Consider the following 20,126-nt stretch of genomic DNA (forward strand, 5'->3'; position numbering starts at 1 on the left):
ATAAATTTATGACCAATCGTATCAAAATGGTATTATGTCGGATTGAATCTGATACTTAAAATAGAACAGGAAACTTGCTTATCTAAAATAAAATTAGAATTTAATTCAATGCATTCATTGAGATAAGTAAGTAAGCTTTGTTAAACCAAAAAAAAAAAAAAAACAACTAATAATAAATTATCAAAATCTAAAAATCTTGACTTCAAACCATTTTCATCAGTTTATTCCTCTTCAGTTATGTGGTCCAGTAGTATTATGACTTCTGACACTCGCCTTCGGACGGAGAGGGTCTTAGGTTCAGATCCCGTTCTGAGGTGTAAAATGAGTAACTGGTCGTTAACAGCGCCTGTCTCTGTCGAAAATAATTATCGTAATGTCGCCATATATAGGCTTCATGTCTGTTCCTAATTGTTAAGTGTTGCTGTTGGTTAAGGACCCCGCCCTGTAAAGCGCTTTAACTTTAAGCACGTTTAGTGGATATTGTGCGATACAAAATGCTCGAAATGCTGGACTCTTCTTCCTCTTATTTTATTGAATACCACCGAGAGGTAATTTCACTTGGTACTCCGATATCATTGTCACTTGGTCGCGGCTTTTTATTTATTTATTTATTTATTTATTTATTTATTTATTTATTTATCTATTTTTTTCTTCTTCTTCTTCTTCTTCTTCTTCTTCTTCTTCTTCTTCTTCTTCTTCTTCTTCTTCTTCTTCTTCTTCTTCTTCTTCTCTTCTTCTTCTTCTTCTTCTTCTTCTTCTTCTTCTTCTTCTTCTTCTTCTTCTTCTTCTTCTTCTTCTTCTTCTTCTTCTTCTTCTTCTTCCTCTTTTTCTTTTTCTTATTCTTCTTATTATTATTATCTTTATTATTATTATCATCATCATCATCATCATCATCATCATCATCATCATCATCATCATCATCATCATCATCATCATCGTCTTTATCTTTTAATTATTATTTATCTATTTATTAATTCATTTATTTATTTGCCATTGCCTTGTTTTATTATCTATTTTACCTGTTTTGATTTGTTAACTGGAAATTCTATGTTAATTTGGAGTTATATTGGCATGGCAATTGCCTAAACATAAACCTTTGAACCTTTGAAACTTCTAACGATTCAAGATCTAAATCATTCCGACATAATACCAGATTGACAGGATGGGACACCAATAATAATACACCATTGTAAGATTATGCTAAACCAGACCTGCCTAGTATTACAAAAAGTTCGTAGAATTACTAAATTTTGGCTACAATTCCAGAAATTCCTGAGCATCTCAAAGTCAAAGTCATTAAAACAGTGAAAATGAAAGTTTGGTACCAGTACCAAGCTAATTAATTTTAAATATTTTGAAATGTTATTTAATCCTATTGAAGGTAAATTGTTGAACTATAAATATAATATTAACAATAACGACTACTATTTGTATCATTTAAAAACTACGATTTTTTAAATTTTCAAATTGGCAGGACAGCGATAGACATCATTTCCCTTTTCAAACACTTGAGTATTTTCATAAACATTTTTATTACGTATTATAACATAAAGATTTTTATTCTTAAGTTACTTAGTTATAATTTATCCAGTTAACTGAGGTACTCTGAAAAGACACGTAGGTACGTATTTAAAAGAAGAAATTTGGCCAGAAAACTCGTCCTTCAAATATCGATCGATTTAAATGACCCACATCTTTGCACAACAACAAAAAATGTGACAAACCTGGGACCTCGCTTCAATCTGGTATCATTACGGGATGAACCAGACGCCCAAAACAGAATATAGAAATAAAATGAAATGATCAAAATTCCGAAGTTTAGTGTTTTTGTTTATTTGTGTGTGTGTCTTTGTATTTGTATTTGTTTTGGTTTGATTTTGTCTTGTTGATGGTGGTGGTTTTGGGGTTGGGTTTTTGTTTTTGATTTTTTGTTTGTTTGTTTGTTTGTTTGTTTTTTTGTTGATTTTTTTTTGGGGGGGGGGTTGTTTCATTATCTTGTTGTTTATTAAAATTGTTGTTGTTGTTGTTGTTGTTGTTGTTGTTGTTGTTGTTGTTGTTGTTGTTGTTGTTGTTGTTTGATTGTTTTTTTACACTTCCAATAAGATAGGAACCAGTTTTTTGATATCCCACTTTTGTTCCCTATTGCATTGCGTTCTGCGATAAAACCTGCAAAAATGTACACGCTGATTTTGACCATCGACTCAGCTTCAAGCATCTGTTTTACCCACCCGACATAATACAAGTCTGCGGCCGTGGGCCCCTAATATATTATATCTATAAAGCCTAGTTTTGCACCGTTCCAAAATACGTACTGAGTACCCAGGTATGTTTTATTAGGGATATGACTTCATTTCATTATAACCATTGCACTTTATTGAAATTGTAAAGAAAATTCCGGTCTAATGATATTTTGGAGCTGGAGGTTGTACGCTGATTGGACTTACTTGACTCTAGATAATCTAGCGTTGATAAGAATCAAATGTTTTTAATATCAATGCTAAATCACAGACGAGTAGTCGATAGTATGGGATACACAAGACGGGAGTGACTTTTAACGTTTAATATGCCAAAGTGTCTTTTTAATTTAATGTCCTTTCAAATATAATCACATAACAGTGGATTTCTTTTTATTTTCTCTCTCTCGTTTTTTTTTTTTTTCTTTCATGTCAAAATGTGCTATACAAAAATAACGGTAGAAGTATAGATAATCATAACTTCACCATATCTACAATCTTTATTGGAAGTAACCGATAACCATGCCACGGCTTTTATTAACCGAATCAGATGTATCAACTGAACAATCTGATAATCCTTTTCTCTGCAAAGATCTAGCGGCTGATGAGGATTGTAAGACTATGAATTATGAGTATGAAAAAATATTGTGGTTTGTCTCCTTTGCGTGAACACAATTTTTCATGATGTCATACAATCAACACAAACTATCAATGCACAGCGTAACCATTGGCAACGTGGTATTGTTGCGGATCAACGATGACGCTAGTGTATCCAGCTTGAGGCATGACAGGATATGATGACCTCTGCGCTTGAAGAGCTGCAGTCTGGTACATTGAAGCTTGGGTATAGTTGTCGTAGTTGCAAGCCGCTGCAGCTTTTAAACAGCTGCTGTAATCGTTAGCGGTTGCAGCGGCTGCCATACTTTTCTCGTGCATTAGATGCATGTCATAGTATCTATTTGGAGATGCAGATTGTCCGGATATATCGTAATGTTTGATTCCTGTTTGTGGCATGTGCGTGGATAAATTGTTATCATATAAAGACTTAGAGGATTGGTGGATGTTGAAGATGTCAGAAAGACGATTTGTGACTGGAGAGGAAGATGTTGAATTCATGTCACCAAGTTTGTTTGATGTGTTCAAGTCAAATAATTTATCAGGGGTTTTGGAAGCTGCGGTGATTTCGCAATATTTAGCTGTTGCTGGAGAATTGGTGGAAATGTCCGAAATTTTGTCACCAATGTTTGTGTTGAGATTAGGAGTTCTGTAGTAAACTTTTACTGGGTTAGAAGCGTTTGAGGAGTGATTTGTATTTTCGTAAAGTTTTTCTGTTTGGTCGCTGTTGTGTTGGTGATTGAGATCTCCATTCAGCGCCATGTTCAGGCTTGAAAGATGATTGCTAACGGACATGTTGTTGGTGTGGTTGTCGGTCGATGTTTTGACATCCGGGGATTTCGAAGGAATTTGGGATACTGGAGTGGTAGACAGGGAATTCGAGTTATGTTGTAGAAGCTGATGTTGTTGTTGTTGATGGTGTTGATGTTGATGTTGCGGTTGTTGATGATACTGCTGGTGTTGTTGCTGGTGATATTGCTGCTGGTGATGGTGCTGATTATGCTGGTAATGGAGATGCTGATTGTTATAATGAGTATGATGAACTGTAGAATTTGAGTGTTGGTAAGTGCTCGTGTCAGTATCTTTGGAAGGGTGAATATTATTATTATTGTTGTTACTTTGTACAGGAGATTCAACGCAATGAGCATTATGGTGATCATATGATGAAGACGGGTTGTTACTTCTGGGAACTGGAGACGAATCTTTCGACGTATAATTCAAATTGTTATTTTTGGCATAAAGCGTAACATTTGTTTGCAAATTAGTATTGTTACAATTTTGAAGGAAATCTGATGACTTGTCACTGTCTTTGGCTGTGCGTGACGACGAAGAACTGGCTGAGGCTTGTCTCCGAATAATTACTGACTGTTGAATTGAAGATTCTCTTTGGGGAGGTGTCAGATTATTATAGGACGAAGTACTGTCCTGATATACCTCAGTGTTTCTACTAGAAGTGACCGCGATGCTATTGACAGCTGCTCCACAAGAATTATTTGCCTCTCGTCCAATAACAGAAGCGTTGTCTGCTTTTGATGAACTACTTTCACTACAACTCCTCCCTCCTGAAAATCCAGGAATAGAACCTCCGTATCCTGTATCAGAATGATAGGTGCTCGTATTCCCAGAATTATAAGAATTTGAGGATGAACCTGAATATGTATTGTTGCCATGGCCACCTGCTGTTGAGATAGCATCCGTCTTGTTTTGTTTGTGTGAAAGTTGACCGCCTTTTTGATGTTGTTTGTTTTGTTTGTGCTGCTTGTGCTGTTTCATCTTCTCACCAGAATCTTCATTGCCAACGTCAACCTCAGAAGTACTTGACTCCGACTTGTTGCTGTAAGGGGCGTTACAGTATGGCGTTTGATAACTACTTCCTGTCATTGCATCTCTAGAACTACTTCGTGAACAGCTACCACTAGTACTAACACTTATGCCATTAGTACCGTCTAATACTCCTAATGCTCCTGTATTACAGATACCACTACCTACACCACCAGCGCCAACGGTACCCACACCACTGCCATCACAACTAGCCTCTCCAGCAGTCATCAAACAACTCCCTGTACCGCTACCGCTACTTCCAGCAACACCACTTCCGGCACTACAAGTTCTATTGTCGTATTGTTGTATACCCCCTGCCATACTTCCAGATCTGTCTCTAGAAGGTGACATTGAAGGATGAACTAATCTCGAAGAACTGGCCGCAGCCGCACTTTGAATCGCTGCATTCGTTGATAAATAACCTGGATAAGCGGCAGGATCTCTTGCAGGATAATACCTCTCCTCATAGCCCCGATGACTATGAGATCCCCTGTCATCCATCATGTTATACCTCTGATGAGGCGTTGTTGTCTGGTGAGGGTGATGATAAGGAGAATAAACATAAGCGTCCCTGTACATCGCCATACTAGGATGGGAGTAAGGAGAAGAGTAAAACGCGCTATATCGATCCATAGCAACGTTTTCAGGTGTTGGCGTATAGACCATGTTGGCATAAGGTTGCATCGACATGGCCGAAGAGGGATCGTGGATGCCTTGATACTCCATAGATGATTTCTCTGGCGAGATATAGTCAGATCCATACTCGGGGGTTTCGGGTGGAGCTGCTATAGAAGTCGTTGGGTACGGAGAACGCCTCGCTTTCGATCTAGATGATCGGGATTTCCCGCCCGCACCACTTCCGCCTCCACCACTACCGCTACTGCTGGCGTTGTTTGTGATGCTGTTACCACTGCTGTTGTTGTTATTACTGCTGCTGTTTCCACTCTTCATCGCAGAGTACGGTGAGAGATCTTTCGATAACATGATCTGCTCGATTTGGATCTGGGCATCTTTGTTGACGACATCACTAAATAAAAAGAGAGAAAAAAAAGCAATGTTTAATAATCAAAAGAAGGCGAGTGGAAATCGGACCTTTTTTTCTCTTTTTGCTCAAACATAACACCCTGTAAAGTCCAATCTTCCAATTAATGCCGCTTTATAAATAGTCTACAAGTATGGCATTCAGAAAGCGACCTGAACTCTAAGGTTGGAGTGCCGCTGTAGGTGGCTAAAATATAATACCTTGAAAAGGGCCCTTATAATATTTTCTCATGGTGTTCAAAAGTAAAATTAGGTCGATAAGAGCGTTAACTATGTGGACTAGAAATTATTATATATCACAACAGGCCTCATGTCTCATCCCAGGGCTAGCTTGGGACAATTGAAATGCGCTTTGAGCACAATGGATGGACATTGCCTGATATAAAAACTCAAGGCTTATCACGTGTAGTACCCGATCTTGACGATCTGTTGTCATTTCTACTCCTGTAGCTTGAAAGTCGTTGCATTCACTAAACCAACTATAGGCCTATCAAATATCAAGATATGAAAACTATAAGATGGCATCCGAAATTTGGAGCCTCAATTTTTAAAGATTAGAATATATATTCCTTTATTATAGTCATTAAATATGTGAAAAAATTGTTTATATTTAAAATTATTATTAAAAACCCAAAGCAAAATATATATTGAACTTTTTGAAGTTATGAATTCCTTCAATGGTAAGAGAAAAAGTTCATTATCACGTTTGTTACAACAGAATTGACATGTGGTGTGAAAACTTTTACTGGTTCCCTTCCATCAAAGACACTCTGCTATGTAATTAATTTCATAATGACAGAAAGGGCTACGTTTCTTTATAAAAGCAAATTGAAATACCTCCACCACGGGGAAATAACGCTGAGAGGATAAACAAGAGAAAAGACGGTTTAAAAAAACCCCGGACAATCCATTACTTTCATTCTAATTAATTAACTCCCTTTCTTGACAACGAAACTTCCATTGTTGGAGGATATTTTATAATATTATACCAGAGAACATCTCGGCCGTGCGGTGACAAAACACATTTCTACCATTTTGGTCAGAAAAAATTTATAATCCGTAAAATGATTTCAAACTTGTCAAAAAGTTTCCGCTCTGAGTTTTCTTTAAGATCTCGGATTTAAGACTATTCTGCATTTGGGAGGCTTCAATTTATCGATAAATGAATTTTTTAAAAATTATGGCCAAAATTATTAAAGAGTGTTTTGTCAGTGTTTGGTAGATCTGGCATTCTGACAATCTAATGCCTTGATGTTCTAAGGACCACTTTCTCTTCATCCTACTTCCTTCCAATTCTTCATCTTATTATAGGAATAGCGAAAGGATGAGCACGATCGCAAACAGAGAACATGTAACGTTAAACCTGGACGAAACATCGGGAACGATCCGATGGCGCGATGTCCCTCAGGAGGGGCGTTGGTTTTGAAGCCCCTTTTGTTGATTCGGACTAATGAATTGCCCAACCCAACATCGAAATCGGAGACAGTGGAATAACAGTTAACACACAAAATGAAAAGAAATGGTTGATTGGGCTTCCGTACTTTTCAATTTTCAGTTTTTCTTTCGGATAAAGAGCTATTCTCTACACGTTCAGATACGAACGAATTGGGAAGAAAATTGATCACTTAAATAATGTGACGAAACAATGTCTCTGAATGACATGGACCATGGGTTTACAGAGTTGTTGTGCGTGGGACTCTTACTTTTAGTGACGAGGTGTGGATGTATTTTCATGGCTAGACGATAGAGGTTGTGACCAACGCTCAATATTATCAGATATTGTTTCAACCATACTAATAACGTTAAGAGGAGACTTTTTTATATTGCACTGGACAAAGTAATTTATTGTCGGATGTATAATATAATTAATTTGTAGCCCTTGTATATAGATAGTTGTATTGTCATGATTTGCGTGCTTTAGGGGAATAGAAGAAGACGGAAAAGGAGGAGGAGGAGGAGGAAGAGAAGAAGAAGAAGAAGAAGAAGAAGAAGAAGAAGAAGAAGAAGAAGAAGAAGAAGAAGAAGAAGAAGAAGAAGAAGAAGAAGAAGAAGAAGAAGAAGAAGAAGAAGAAGAAGAGGAGGAGGAGGAAGAGGAGTAAGAATAAGAAAAATTTGAGAATTTATAAAGCGCAGTATCCACTTAACATAATATATTCAGACCACTTACAAGGGGTCTCAGGTCGACTTAACATGTTAACGGCCAGGTACTCAGTTTACATCTGAGTTCGGTGAGAAAATATGTGAGTAAAGAGCCTTTCCCAAAGACTCAATTTTGCGCCGCTCAGAGCCGAACTCGAACCCGGGACTTGAAAAAAATAGAAGAAGAAGAAGAAGAAGAAGAAGAAGAAGAAGAAGAAGAAGAAGAAGAAGAAGAAGAAGAAGAAGAAGAAGAAGAAGAAGCTTGTACTATTACCAAGGAACTCACCTGAGCACATAGTTGACACTGACAATACAATGAGGTCTGGAAGACCGTGAGTTGTGTACGATCGTGGCGTAACTCTGCATCCACACCCATCCACCGTCCTTGGCCATAAATCTGTAGTAACGAGTGGTCACTTGTCCCTTCAGTAACACTGAGATACAAATTGTGTAGAAATAGATTAGATTAGTTGATAAGAGATGGCAGTAAAGATGTGACACGGCCTTTGAGATACAGCACTGCCGTACTCTGAACAAACACCATTTTCAAACGTTTTGTCCAGAACACGATTCCCTCAAATATCGATTAATTAAACTAACAGTCTGTTCTTTTATACGGCTCGGAGATATGGCGAGTGACTAAAATCACCGCTGATAAGCTTCAAGGATTCATAAATAGGTGCCTCAGAAGCATCCTAAACATCTGGTGGCCAGAAATCATCACAATGGGGCTGGATTGGCCAAACCCTCAGGAAGCCTGCAAGCAAAGTCACCAGGCAGGCTTTGGACTGGAACCCGCAAGGACAGAGGAGGGTTGATCGACCAAAGCAAACATGGCGACGCAGCATTGAGACCAGCGACATCTATAGAGTATAAGAAGTCCTAGATTGAGACTGATTTGAAGGCAGCCGGACAAACCTGGGCCCGGATAAATAAGACCTCTAAAAACCAAGTCAGATGGAAGAGTGCTGTTGCGGCCCTTTGTTCCACAAGGAATCAAAATTCTAAAGTCAAGTAAGTCAAAATGACATTCGTCTTGTCAAAAACTCAAAAGACCTCAGACTTTATGGAAGGCTTAGGTCTGATAGTTTTTGACAAGGTGGGGGTCATTTTATCGATCAATATTTTAAAAGTGTTTTTAGGACAAAACTTTAAAATGTATGTGGGGTTTGTTATTTGTTTTTTGTTTTTTTGTTTTTTGTTTTTGTAATACGACAGAGCAGTATCTGACTTGATTTTCGGTACGAGTTGTCAGTTTAATTGACACATTTGTACGTTTGGTACATGTTGTACATATAGGCAATCCCAATCAAAGTACAGGCGAGGTTTATATAAGAATATAAGACAAAAAATCCTTATAAATTGGAATATAACTTTGGAAACAAAACAAAAAAAGTTCATGTTCTCTTGATAGTCTTAAAACTCATATTGATCGAGAGTTAAAGGATTGTAGATTCATTTGCTTTTGGTTGAGGGTATGGTATTTGCCAGAATGAAAAGAGCTCGCTCGGAGATTTGGGTGTAGTAGTTGAGGGTTTTCTCAAATGTTCTGTCTATTCAACAGAATCCACCCAAATATCAATTTATCTCTCTTTATCTCTCTCTCTCTCTCTCTCTCTATCTCTCTCTCTCTCTCTCTCTCTCTCTCTCTCTCTCTCTCTCTCTCCCTCTCTCTCTCTCTTGTAAAATTTCTTTATTTTGGAAAATATATTGTTGATATTGATTGCCTTGCCATATTGTGATGAGTTTTCGTCCAATTCATTCATACATCCATTCAATCACTTATTCATTCATTCACTCCGTCATTCAATCATCTACAATGTTATTCCATCTTCGATCCGTCTCTCTCCCACAATGTCCGAGTCAACATTTGAACCGGAAGAACATCCCAGACTCCAGAGGGAAGGCCCCGGGTCAAGTCATTAGAACCACGTGATCATATGCAAATGTAGAGTTCCTGACCTCTGTGTTTGCTTGGAAAGCATCGTGGGACAGACATAGTCCCTCGTGTTGTTTGTTCTGCACCCTGGATACACATAAGGGAGACCACTCTAGTCGTTGTAGGATCTGTTTTCTTTGACTTGGAAACGAGAAAATAACGACGGATGAAGATGGGATCATCGAAAATCACGCGGAATTGAGATGCGGCTAGATCAATTATACTCATTCTATCCAATTTTCTTGTCGTTTTCAGCTTTGTTAGTTTTCTTTTAACTTTTTTTTTTCGAACTGGCTTTACGTAACTGTGCATTCTTGTCGTATTTGTGAAGACATTCTAGATATAGTGTAATGACAGATAAAGGTAGAATTATTAAAAATACGGAGAATCGAGAGATTGGGCGAGACCAGAGGTTTGATAGCTACTCATTCAAAATGATTTTCATGTGGTTTCAACTTTTTATTTGTTTTACTTTAAATATGTGTCTCCAAATCCGTCTTCTTTAATATCTTATTTTACTTTTTGGTAGCATTTCTAACGTACGACGGATAAAGGTCGAATTATTAACACCTCGGGGATTATACAAATTCGGTAGGAGTGATCATATACATGGAAAGCCAATCTGCGGCCATGAGGTTGTCTGCCGTACTCGGAAAAAAACCCATAACATTTGAAAATTTGGCCAGAAAACTCGTCCTCCTTCAAATATCGATATTTAAATGACCGTTATCTTTGGCAAAAACTCTCCAACTTGGGACTTTTTTTTGTTCGGTTTTTTTTTTTTTTATTTATTTATTTTTTTTTTGGGTTTTTTTTTTCTAATCTTTTATAACTTTTGAGCTCGGATTGGTTTCGATGTATCTTTTATCTTTTGCAAATTGGCCTTGAGGCTTTAAGTAATTTACTATTTTCAATATGTTGGGATGTTAATTATTATCAGAGACTATATGTTAACAACGAGAATGAAACGAAAGAGGTATCGGGAATAATTTTGGAAACATGTTTACAAATGGTCCCGATGGCTTATTTGGTACGCCACTTGTCTCATAGGCAAAGGGAGGAGATGGGCATTGGTCCCTGGTACAATAGAGTTGGATTTTCTGACCCCTCTATTGTTGACCTGGTACTGGTTGGATGATGGCAGAGCTGGCAGAGAGATATTTGAAATAGACTGGCGTCTTATCCAAAGGATAGCAAGCAAGTGTTGGTGAGAGCTCTGTCGTTTTGAAGTACGACGACTCCTTAAGAAGAAAAACGTGTATGTATAGTATACTTACGGGTGTGGTGGGCATATCTCATATGCATGATATCACAGGCATGGATGTAATGATAGAGGGTTTTCTCTATCAAATCCTGGGGTTCGTATCCGGTCAAGGCAGCAACTCTGAAAACAAATAGAAGAGATGTTAATAATTGGACAGGAAAACGCACTTCGGTGGTGGTGATGGTGGAGGAGGAGGTGGTGGTGGTGGTGGTGATAGTGATGGTGGTGGTGGTGGTGATGATGATGATGATGATGATGATGATGATGATGATGATGATGAAGATGATGATGATGATGATGATGATGATGATGATGAAGATGATGATGATGATGATGGTTGATGATGATGATGATGATGATGATGATGATGATGATGATGATGATGATGATGATGATGATGATGATGACGATAATGATGATGACGGAGTAGGTTGTTAGAACACAGGCGGTAATTTAAGGGGGAAAAAAGCAATGTGAGTTGTGATAACGAGATGAGAAGTAACATAGATGAAAAATGAGGATAAGGGGAAGAGGGAAATGAGCAATCACCAACCTTGCGTCAAGAAAGATGAGTTTGAGGTCAAGGGAAGCCCTGAACATGAACATGTTGTTAAACATTTTAATCTCTGTGACAGCGGACGGGGGTAAGGAATGTCCTACGGCGACCAATCCAACGTTCTGATAACACCCGTCATACGGTGCTATATCCATGGTATACTGTTTGATTTTCAGATAGCCGCTACAATGAATCACCTGTGAATTATGACATCAATTAATTACGCAAAATATAGCAATGAAGAATTTAAGGACATGCATCGGAGCAAAATAAAAAAAGTATATGAAGAGATGTGCAAGATTTAGATGTCTAATGCCATGCAAACCAAAAAGAAAAATATAAATAGAACAAAAAATCAATTCCAAAAGATGCTTTGGTTAGAGAAATTATAATGTTTTAAATAATTTTATTAATTCTTTTTTATATTTTTATATTTATATATTAATTTTATTTTCTGTTTATTTATTTATCTGCTTATTTATTTAATTATCTATTTATTTGTTTATTAATTTGATTATTTATTTTTCCTATTTATCTTCTACAACTGTTCGGCATTTTGTTTTCATTGTAAGGACAGTTAGTTAATACATTGAAATTTATAACCAGACTCCGAAAGTATAAATTTCTTCAAAAATACTATCGAACTCCAAAATTCAAAATATCAATTTGATTCAACGGTTTTTGATTAATATTGTTACAATATGTCTTAAATTTGCAATTTTTGCATTTTTTGAGTGCAATTTTTGGGGTTTTCATTTGCAATTTTCCGTGGGGACAATTTGTATGTGCTGCAAGTGATGACCCTTTCTATGGTCATATCAGAGAATTTCGACTTAACCTTTCGCTGTTTTTTCACAGGGTATTTAAATGCCTTTGTTTGAGAAAACAATACAGCCACACTCTGAAAAAGACGTCTCAAAAATCATGTAGGTACCTTTCGTGAAAGGAAATAATGTTGGAATAAAACTATTGACCTGTTTGATAATATACTATGCTTTTTTTTTTTTCTCACAATGTATTTAATGGCCTTTGTTTGAGAGAACAATATTGCCAGACTCTGAAAAAAGACGTCTCAAAAATTTTGGCCAGAAAGTTCCCCTACTAATTAATGGCGATTAAAATGACCCTCATTATGTCAAAAATTCTCAAGCCTGGAGCTTCATGAAGTACGGGTTTTCTGGCCACAATGTTAAAGTTGTGTTGTTTTGTTGTTGTTTTTTTTTTTTTTTTTTTTTTCAGAGTAGAAATGAATAAATAATTAAATAAATATATTGTGGGGTAGAGAGGCCCAGTTGCTCAGGTTTCGGTCCAGCATTCATTTTCCGGGATTGTTTTGGTTTGTTTTGTTTTTTATCAATGAGTAACTGTAATGTACCTTTCGTGAAGGCAAATAATGTTGGAATAAAACTATTGACCTGTTTGATAAGCACGTGATTCTACATAATATACTATATGGGGTGAATTGACCTGATTAGATAATAACACATGTTTGGGGGAAGTTAAATCACATTAGGGTCATACAAATGCGTCAATAAATTATCCACAATGATGTCAAGAATCGTTTGTTTACATTTTATCAACGAAAAAAAAAATTCCAGATGCAGGTGTTAGATTCTAGTCTATCCAAATCAGCATATCACAGGTCACCTTTCACTTACAAAATACTCTTTTGTTATTTTGGTTGGAAATGTTTTGTTTGTTTTGTTTTTATTTTGTTTTTCACATATTGGTAAATTAAGATGACTGCAAGGGACTCTAAACTGAGACTTCAAAGCATTGCCATTTTTGAGACTTGTTGACGAGTTGAAAAGCCTTGATCTTCATCAATCGATGTTTGGAGAACACAAAAGCTTTCTGGCTAAAATAAAAATAAATGTTTTTTTCCCAGTGCAGGCCGCCTTTTGAAGTTGGGTGTGAAATCATGAACAGTGAGCGGACCTGCTGAGCACCTCTTTATCTAACCCTCTTTTTGCTACTGATAAGGATACAAGAGCAGTTCATTCTCAATCGCTAGCCTTTCATGCATTTTTCGGGAGTAATTTTACGAATTGTGAAAATGATGAGTTTTTGAACTTCTTGAATTCTTACAACCATAAAAAGAAAAACGAAGTTCATCTTAAGATACCGTTGAATTGCAATTACTAGAACTGCTGTAGATATTCACTGTACATTCACACGACGCCATGATGGATTATAAAAGCTGTTTTTATATGAGATGATTTGGGGTTAACAAATCTTCAATAAAAAACTATGTCTTTAATTAGCCGATCTTAAACTTGGGTAACTCTTACACGCTGTTTCCAGGTGCTCTACAATCATCTTATACATAATATGACTAGACTTGCAGCCTGTTAGACGCTAGTAAAATTTGTTTGGACAAAGACAAAACTTTTTTTCAGCAGGAGGACCTCCGATTTAAAGTTCATCTCTGCCAGAACGAGGGAATTGTGTGCGAAATGCCTTTCCATAATGATAGAGTTCAGGTATCCGAAATAGTTGACTCATATATTTCGCTCTCCGTGTAATGAAAATGAAAAGGAAAAGAAAAAAGGAAAATGAGAGGAAAGCGATCTTACTTTGTGTCAACACATACTCCAGAATGAGCCTTACAATTTGGTGACAGCGATTGCCGGGTGATATATTGGGTATTATTATTCTACCGTACACCGACAAATCGCTTTTAAAAATATTTTGGCCTTAAATTTTTTTTGACTTCAATTATAGATAATTTAAGACTATCCCCACCATGTTAAACTTATTAAATAAGAGACTTATTAAAATTCGCGTATCAAAGAATTTTTGCCAAGTTGAGTATTCTGAAACATTCTGATTCCACGATATTGAAGTAAAACATTGCTAGCCAAAATGATAAATTGGCGTTTTGTCAGCGTGTGACAGTATATTGTTGTTATTATTATTGATTCTCCTACTCCTCAGACTTAGTCCCTCCTGGTGCAGCTGTTAGGTTTGGTGGTCTCCACTCTCCACGAGTCTTATCAGCTTTGTGTTGATAAACCTTTTCACAAAGACACCTTGTTAAGTTGGGAGTATCGCCATTCTTCATTCTGGCTTTCAATTGTTCTGGAATTTAGCTTAGTGGTATGCATGTTTGTATGTATGTGTGTGTGTGTATAGTATGTGGTATGTATGTTGTCCTCAGACATATTATGATTAAAGACTTTGGAATGAAGGGAATAAGAAAGTTAGAGTGGTGATAGATTGAAGGTACAAAGTGCAGAATGCGACGCTTTTGTTAAAATTAATTCACTTTTACAAGTGATTATAACACGAGAAAGGCCTTATTGCTCCCGTCTTTGAGAATTTTAAGATCAAAGTAAGAAGTGGGAAGCATTTCAGGCTGTGCCAAAATGTTGTTTTGTTTTTTTTTTTTTTTTTTGTCGTCATATTCGACGCAAAATAACACCATTAGGAAGTGAAAACTTATGGAAAGACTTGACTTCTACGGATTGAATATTAAAAATGAATTCAAATCTGACAGTCTAAAAAAGAACTTGAGCATTTGTATAGGGCAATTTCCAATAAACGTACTTTACAAGGGGTCCCCAGCCAACAGCAACACAATGTGTAAGACAGGATATGACACATGCAAGGCTATATTACAATTTTTTTTCGACACAAACAACGCTGTTAACGACTATGCACTCATTTTAAACCTGAGTAAGGTGAGAGATAGTGAGTAAAGAGCCTTCTCCTAGGACTCAAGAATTATCTTAAAACTATTCAACCAGAAAAAAAAACTGATTTTAATGAAGTCATTCCTCTTTTTTCAAAATAACAGAGTTCTTCTCTTTTTAGTTGAATTTTACAAAAACGCCATTTAGAAATAGCTTCATTGCTTTTAAGCTATTTAAATGATCAAACATTCGATAGATCGAGATAGTGTTGGAGTTAGAGAACACGACTCACAATAAATATCAAACTCAGTCCTGTTTTAAATTCAGTTGGGTGGAGTCGTGTTGTTTTTTTACCCTTTGCCAGCCAAGAAGAGATTAAGTGTTTAATCTGCCGGAAAGTAATGTGTGGTAGATTAACGTCCTGTCCAACGGATATATAGCAATTCAAACAGACTTTTAAGTGACAGCCGACAAAAGTGTCAGAAAATTTGTCATGGAACCTACGGGATCTATCTAGAATATTTTAAGTCCTTATGTTTAGAAATAAGGTGCAAAATTGTGGCTAGCTAAAAAAGAGTAAAAAAGATTGCAGTGAAACTGTCGGAAATCCGACAATAGCTGTATATTTTACAGGTCTATTCTTATTCTCCATCTGTTTCGTGGAAAAGGTGGTTTGAATGTAACCTGTAGGTCAATCCAGCCTGAATGCTCAGTGCAGTTCTAACGGGTGAAATGCACAAATATTTCAAAAATTCTAGGATAGAAAACATGTTACTGTTTCCTTTCTTTTCTTTTCTTTTTCAACAGTATCTTCTTTCCACATAACAGTGTAAGTAATTGATTCTGAACTTATCATTTCCATCCATTCTTTTTCCATTTATAGTCTATCCAATTGTTCAGAGCTCAAAGAATCCAAAGAGGATTAGCCTGTGTCCGACCACCCACGATTAAAAATAACGAACACAAATTTTGTCGTACCCAGTGAACAAAACAAACAAACACTCACATTCACATTTAAAATGTTGGCGAGAATTCCTTCAATTATCACCCATTAATATCAACCTCATAATTTTGTCAAATGCTATCAAACCAGGGAATTTCTTATTTGACAGGACGATGGTCATTTTAATCGATAGATATTTAATTTGAAGGACGAGTTTTCTGGCCAAAGTGTTAAAAATATGTTTGGCTTTTTTTTCAGAGTACGACAGAATGATAAATGGCGTGCAAATGGAGTTTCCTATACGATTTGCTACTGATAAATAGTAACACGTTCACGTCGTGGAGTATTGAAACATAACAGACCTTTCTAAGTGAATGTTGTACGCTTTCATCTTTCTCATAAGAGATCAGGTGTTTTACTTTTTTGTATTGGATTCCTCCTAATTTTCATAGACTCCTACCACACATTAGTTACAATATCTTAATGAACAAAAATGAAGAAAACAACTTTTAAAAAAAAACGGAAAACACAGAACGTTTCTGGCTCAAAACCCTTCTTCAGCCAAAAAAAAACAAACAAAAAAGAAAACAATAAAAACATTAATACAATATTTCAAAATCAGACAGACGGAAGAAAAAAAACTTTGGCACGGCTTATCACTTTGGCTATTTAATTTTATTTTAAGAGTTGAATCTGCCGGAACGAATCTCATTACTGCTTAAACACGTTGGAATCATTGTCTACATTCTAACATAATATAGAACCGACCAAAACTGGTGGAGCTGTTTTGATTCCGAAATTCATCATAATGGGTAGTTGGCTCAAATTTGGATCTGACTGACGGTTAGCACTTTTGTACAGGATTGTCTCTTATCGAAATACTAGCAACCTATATCAATTCATTATGAATTTGAGCCAGTAACCCATTCTGTTTAGTTATGAAATTGAACCCTTTTGCTTCACTCCTACCAGTCCAACATGTATCCCTTAACACAGAAAAATTTATTTCATTCCTGGTGTGTAGAGTTAAACGAAAGAAAAAAAAACGGAGATAATTCAGGCGTCGCCCGCAGTGCATCGCCGCAATTGACCAATGAAGATTTGGTTTCTTGCTCAAGATTAAAACAATCGGCCCTTTAACACAGCTAAAACCCGAAATCTACTAGAGAGTATAAAGACGATGTTTTATCTACTTGAACATCTTGCCATCATTTTAACTCACCCAACCCTAACACCGACTACATCCGTTGTTTACCTGGGTTACTTTTACCCCATGCCCATTTATTACATTTTTCTGAGACAAATTATAGGCGTAGTATAAAAACTAATGTTTTTAGTTTTTGCATGTGAATGATAGTTGAATAAAACTTCCTATGTACATGCTCATTTTTAATACATTTTTTTTCCAATATTGAAAAGTAGCAAAAATCTTTAGGATTGAGTGAGTTAACACAGATACATTTAATTCATTCGAGGGGGGGGGGTGTAGAGTTAAACGAAAGAAAAAAAAACTGAGATAATTCGGGCATCTCCCTCAGTGCAGCGCCGCAATTGACCTATAGAGACTTGGTTTCTTGGTCACTCAAGATTAAAACATTCGGCCCTTTAGCACAGCTAGAACCCAAAATCCACGAGTATAAAGACAATGCATTATCTACTTGAACATCTTGCCATCATTTGTGAACCCTCGCCTCAAAACGGTATTATGTCGGGATGATAAAGATTCTGAAAATTGAATTTATTGCCAGAAATCTCTGACTTGCGTTGAATGTGTATGTTTTATAGAGGAGAATGAATGTTATAATTAAGTGCGGAGAATACCAACAATTCAAAATATTGACCAATTTAGCTTTAAATTGACTTTTTCGCATCTGGTTCATCCCGGCATAATACCGTTTTGAGACGAAGGGTCACATTTTAATGAAGACACGTACCTTGTAACCTCCCGATGTGAGACCGGCGTTTCTCTTGGCCAAGACACATTTCATCCTCAAGAAGAAAGACCTTTCAATTTCGACATCTGTAGACCGGATATAAAATCATTTTTGATCAAGAACAATTAATTAGAAAATAAAATAAGAAGGGAGGAGAAGGCGTCGATAGAGTTTTTTAAAAATATAGATTTCAGCCCTTACAGGCTGAGATTGGGTTTTCTCTAACACGGTCAAAGCTGATAAGTTAATTCAGTGAGTAGTGAGGACGACATTAAGGAGAGGCTTACTTAGTAGTAGTCCTTCGGAGCCATCGGGCCCATGGAGCCGGAGTTTATCCCGGTTTCTATAGCGTGAAAAGGACAATAGCAATTGCTTGCTATCCTTTGGATAGGACGCTAGTCTATCGTAAAGTATACCTTCCGCCAAATCTAACAGACTCAGCTACCCATTCAGTGCTGGGTGGACAGGGCGGGGGGGGGGGGGGGGGGGGGACGTCAGAACAAAGCTCGACTGCACCCGGGATCGATCTTGGTCCCTTTGCGTGTGAAGCGAGTGCTCTACCAACTGAGTCATCGGGGCGCCGAGGCTTACTTAACACACGTTTTAATCTTATTTCAAAATGTATAAGCTGGGGATGATACATCAGAGGTGGTTTGCGGCTTTTTTTTTAGGGGGGGGGGGAGGAGGAGGAGAAGAAGGAGGAGCAGAAGAAGAAGAAGAAGAAGAAGAAGAAGAAGAGAAGAAGAAGAAGAAGAAGAAGAAGAAGAAGAAGAAGAAGAAGAAGAAGAAGAAGAAGAAGAAGAAGAAGAAGAAGAAGAAGAAGAAGAAGAAGAAGAAGAAGAAGAAGAAGAAGAAGAAGAAGAAGAAGAAGAAGAAGAAGAAGAAGAAGAAGAAGAAGAAGAAGAAGAAGAAGAAGAAGAAGAAGAAGAAGAAGAAGAAGAAGAAGAAGAAGAAGAAGAAGAAGAAGAAGACCAAGAATAAGAAGAAGGGGAAAAATGTTTTATAAAAAATCAAGTCTTGCGTTTAATGGTTAATAAAAATAATATCCTAATCTACATTTTAAATGTGTATCTATAACCTTTTATTGTCAAATAGTTATTAATAATTTCATCTTCACCGACTCCTGACATCAAAAAAACTCGTACTTTGCTCTCAATCTTTGTTTAGCTCGTTCGTTTCTCTGTCATTTCTTTACTAAGTAAACTCTCTTTTTTAATAACAAAATATTAGCTTTACGTATACGGCTTTTCTTTAAACATTCTTTTCTTTTTTTGTTAGGGACAGATATTTTTGGGGTATTCTATTATCTTATAATATACCAAAGACTTATAATCCCCATAAAGGTTTTAATAGCGCTCGGGAAAATGGATGTAGCTATGACCAAGATCTGAAAAAGTGTGTACGAAACAGTGCAGATACGAGACAGGCTGGGTTTTTTGTGTTTTTGTTTTTTTTTTTGTTTTTTTGTTTTTGTTTTTTGTTGTTTTTTTTTTTGTTATTTTTTTTTGGTGTTTTTTTTTGTTTGGGGGGGGTGTATATCTTTTATTTGGTGTGATGATGATGATGATGATGATGATGATGATGATTGTCACAGTAAAGGTTGTTCACAATTATCTTATTAAATTTTATTTTATTAAGAACTGAATTCATCTCACTCCAGTTATATTTCGGTAGGCTTAGATAAACTTTACCTTCTAATATTAGATCGTCTTTCCTTTTATAGCCTTCCCTCGAATTAATTTCTAATTAGTGAATACTTTTCGTTCTACATTCTGTCACGTAGCCACTTATTATAAAAGCTGATAGGTCAAACATTTGACACTCACTTTCTCTCCACAATCTATGCCGGACGGCCAGTCGCTCTATTCCTATATATATACTGGAAGATTTTTATCTTTTGGGACTTTGTAGATATTATATCTACACCATTAAGACGCCGGAGCTTTTAACTTTGATTGTATAATCTTCAAGGATCAAACCCGAGCCCGCTGTCAAAGGACTACAC

At 36.6% G+C, this 20,126-nt stretch overlaps 1 protein-coding gene across 14 annotated transcripts in view; it reads right to left on the bottom strand.

The window, feature by feature from the left end:
* Positions 1-2,545: 2,545 nt before the first annotated feature.
* The window catches only part of LOC144967720 (uncharacterized), a 110,023-nt gene continuing 92,442 nt past the window's right edge, over positions 2,546-20,126 (bottom strand). For all 14 annotated transcript variants that reach the window (XM_078905285.1, XM_078905295.1, XM_078905281.1 and 11 more), the window contains exons 8-12: positions 18,122-18,207; positions 11,607-11,806; positions 11,067-11,173; positions 8,137-8,284; positions 2,546-5,697 (exon numbers count right to left, since the gene is read on the bottom strand). In XM_078905285.1, coding sequence (XP_078761411.1) covers positions 2,943-5,697; positions 8,137-8,284; positions 11,067-11,173; positions 11,607-11,806; positions 18,122-18,207 — 3,296 coding nt within the window. In that variant the 3' untranslated portion in view covers positions 2,546-2,942. The remainder of the gene's footprint in view (positions 5,698-8,136; positions 8,285-11,066; positions 11,174-11,606; positions 11,807-18,121; positions 18,208-20,126) is intronic.

The sequence above is a fragment of the Berghia stephanieae genome, chromosome 3 (genome assembly GCF_034508935.2).
Source record: "Berghia stephanieae isolate SIO BIC M18660-M18661 chromosome 3, UCSD_Bste_1.3, whole genome shotgun sequence".
NCBI classification, from domain to species: domain Eukaryota; kingdom Metazoa; phylum Mollusca; class Gastropoda; order Nudibranchia; family Aeolidiidae; genus Berghia; species Berghia stephanieae.